The sequence below is a fragment of the Plectropomus leopardus genome, unplaced genomic scaffold (genome assembly GCF_008729295.1).
Source record: "Plectropomus leopardus isolate mb unplaced genomic scaffold, YSFRI_Pleo_2.0 unplaced_scaffold5759, whole genome shotgun sequence".
Classification (NCBI taxonomy): Eukaryota; Metazoa; Chordata; class Actinopteri; order Perciformes; family Serranidae; genus Plectropomus; species Plectropomus leopardus.
This window is the reverse complement of record NW_024663286.1, coordinates 1-2,928: the sequence shown is the minus strand read 5'-3', so window position 1 is coordinate 2,928 and position 2,928 is coordinate 1. Positions and strand designations below refer to the sequence as shown.

The window sequence follows — 2,928 nt, the reverse complement described above, 5'->3', positions numbered from 1 at the left end:
TATATACACACATGTATATGTACATATATATTTTTTTTTTTTTCAAAAATAAGAATATTCCTTTGGGAATGTGCTTTATCTATTTCTCTTTTCTTTTTCTGATGCTCCAAAGCTACAAATATTTTTGTGACTCAGCGTGCGAAGGGTTCTACATGATGTGTGATGTGTGGTCGGAAATTTGAAAATTCAATGATGATTTCTGTTTCTACAGTTTCTGCTGTAACTTTGGCACTTTTCATTTTTGTGAGCATGATTTAACAGAAAAAAAACACATGAAGTGTTAAAAGCAAAAAAAGTTTTATTTTTGCAAATCACCAAAATTTTTTCAAAGAAACAAAAATTGCAAATTTCTTTAAAAATCAACAAAAATTATAAAAGACAAAACAAAACCACCACAAAGTTTTGAAGAAAAAAAAATTGCCGGATAAAATAAAAATGAATTGAAACAAATTTTAGAAGAAGAAAGCAGAATAAATACAAAACCGTTTAAAGTTGTAGGCCCCTCCTCTGAGCCAAAATACAAAAACGAGTTCCTCCCCAGTGCTGAAACAATTATCTCAAACCATAATATTTATAAGAACCCCTGGATCTAATCATCTGTTCATACTTAGACTTGACTAAATGTAGTAGTTAGATTCCTCCACTTTTCACAAAAATACAGACTTGATCAAAAAGAAAGATCCCCCCCGGACCCCCCTACAGAGGTCCAGGCTCCCCCCCCCCATGTCCTCAAATCCTAGACACAGCCCTGCTGAATCCAATAAAGTTTAGGGAGGAAACGTTCAATAATTGATTTTCCAGAGATGCTCACAGGAAACCTAAAGCAGCAAAGCATAGGAAGCCTTACCGGACGAGGAGGAGCTGGCTGTGCTGGCGGTGGTGGGACTGACGGGTGGGGTTAGTAGCATGCTAGTGGTGGGGATGGTAGGTGTAGATGGAGTGATGGGAGGAGGAACTGGAGGTCACAGATTAAAGGATACAGCAGAGCGAGCACACATGGGAAAAAAAACCAACAAAAATTCCTTTAATGCTGAAATCAGGAACTACATAATTAACATGCATCAGCTGTTTCCATGGTCACGGATCAGACCGTACACCTGCTCAGAAATCATACTATATGACAGTGGTACTCAACCTATGGTCCTCAGGCCAAATCTGGTGGCCCCATAACCATTTTCTGACTGACAATAAAAAAAAGTTGTTGTCGTCCTTTTAGTACCCAGAAGGTGCCAGAGTTCATAAAAAAGCAACAACAAACAACAAACAACAACCCCCGACAGAGGGCCCAACTATAAGACCCTAATGTCCGAAAATCCTAGGAATGTTCTAAAGCCCTAGAAACATCATAAAATCTTAAAAACTGCCTAAAATCCGGTAAATGTTCTAATGCCCTAAAATCCCAGAAATGTCCTAAAATCCAAAAAAGGGGCACTTAAGTCCTACTAATGTCCACAAATAATAGAAATATCCTAGAATCCTAGAAACATCGCAAAATCCTGTAAATGTTCTTGAAACCTGTAAATGTCCTAAAATCCTGGAAGCATGTATGGGGCTGTAGCGACTGGCCCCTGGGCCCCTGGGCCCCTGTCATTCTGCAAAGTGGCCCCCCCGCAGAGCTGACTGAGTCTCTGCCGTTTACCAAATGAAGGTTATTTCTACATATTTAAAGCTCAGCAGTTAACTGAACGTTTTGTTTGAACAAAAAATCATTATCACTCTGATCAAAGAACAGGAGATGATTTTCCTAAATTCCCGAGAATATTCATTTGTCATTTCAACTTCTCCCGTGAAAAAAAAGAGACAGAGAGGTTAATTAACTGATGGAAAGGTTGGATGAAGCCGTTTTTAAATGCAGCAGTAGATAATATTTATCCGGTCTCAGCACTCCTGAGTCGTTCATCTGGAACAATCCATCAGAGCAGAATTAGCCGAGTTTTCTTGCAGGTAGACAATGAACAGAGGGGACAATTTAATAAGACAGGCTTTTACTTTGCAGAGCTGCACGAAAAGTAAAATTGCTTTGAGAAACTTTTATGGGTCTCTGCAAAGGTCAAACAACCTTGACTTCAAGGGCTCCAGATTTTTATGAGCAAAGCCTCTTCAAATAACCGTTAAAGATAATTATTTTTGGTGATGAACCGCAGATAAGTTCCTCGATAAGAACTCTGCCTTTTGGATTTGAGTTGAGCCCCAAAATGGATCTTAAAGTCACAGGAGATGAGACAAATTCATCTTAAAGTTAAAGGAGATGAGACAAATTCATCTTAAAGTTAAAGGAGATGAGACAAACGGATCTTAAAGTTAAAGGAGATGAGGAGAAAGAGGAGGTGGCTATAAAAGCTTCATCTGACATAAATCCAGAGATTACTATTAAAAATAATCAGCACAGCAGCTCAACAGCAAGAACCAGCTTTTAAATGAGGGTATAACATGGAGGAGGGAGGCTGAGGAGGACATGAGGAGGTGGAGGAGGATGTGAAATCTGGAAGAAAGGAGGCGTAAGAAGCTACAGATGACGAGGAAGGCGAAGGGAGTCTGAGGGCTATCAGGAGGAGGAGGCAGCTTACCGTGTGTGATGGCGTTAGTAGAGTGGGTGGTGTTAGTGGAGTCAGTGGATGAGGAGTCGGGGGAGGAAGCAGCTGGGGGGGGAGAGAGAGAGAGAGGCAGCAGACGGTGAGTTTTTGAGTTTTTGGGAAGTTGCCTGATGGTCGTCAGAACCTTTGATGGTGCAGAGTCCAAATAAAAGGTAGACATGCATCGCAGCAGGTCGTTTCCTGTTTTTAGACTGTTTCCTTCAAACACCAGAGCAGCTGCTGAAATTCATCATTTACATATTATTTCATCATTAATCTATTATTTTATTATGAATCTAATATTTGATCATAAATGCATTATTTTATTATTAATGTATTATTTCATCATTAATGT

General features: G+C 39.5%; 1 protein-coding gene across 1 annotated transcript; it reads right to left on the bottom strand.

The window, feature by feature from the left end:
* Nucleotides 1–782: 782 nt before the first annotated feature.
* Nucleotides 783–2,787, bottom strand: LOC121939723 (uncharacterized protein DDB_G0290587-like). Its single transcript, XM_042482694.1, has 2 exons — nt 2,568–2,787; nt 783–955 (listed from the first exon to the last, which is right to left on the bottom strand). Exons 1-2 carry the CDS (start codon nt 2,752–2,754, stop codon nt 819–821), a joined length of 324 nt encoding a protein of 107 aa, XP_042338628.1. The 5' UTR covers nt 2,755–2,787; the 3' UTR covers nt 783–818.
* Between the last annotated feature and the right edge of the window lie 141 nt (nt 2,788–2,928).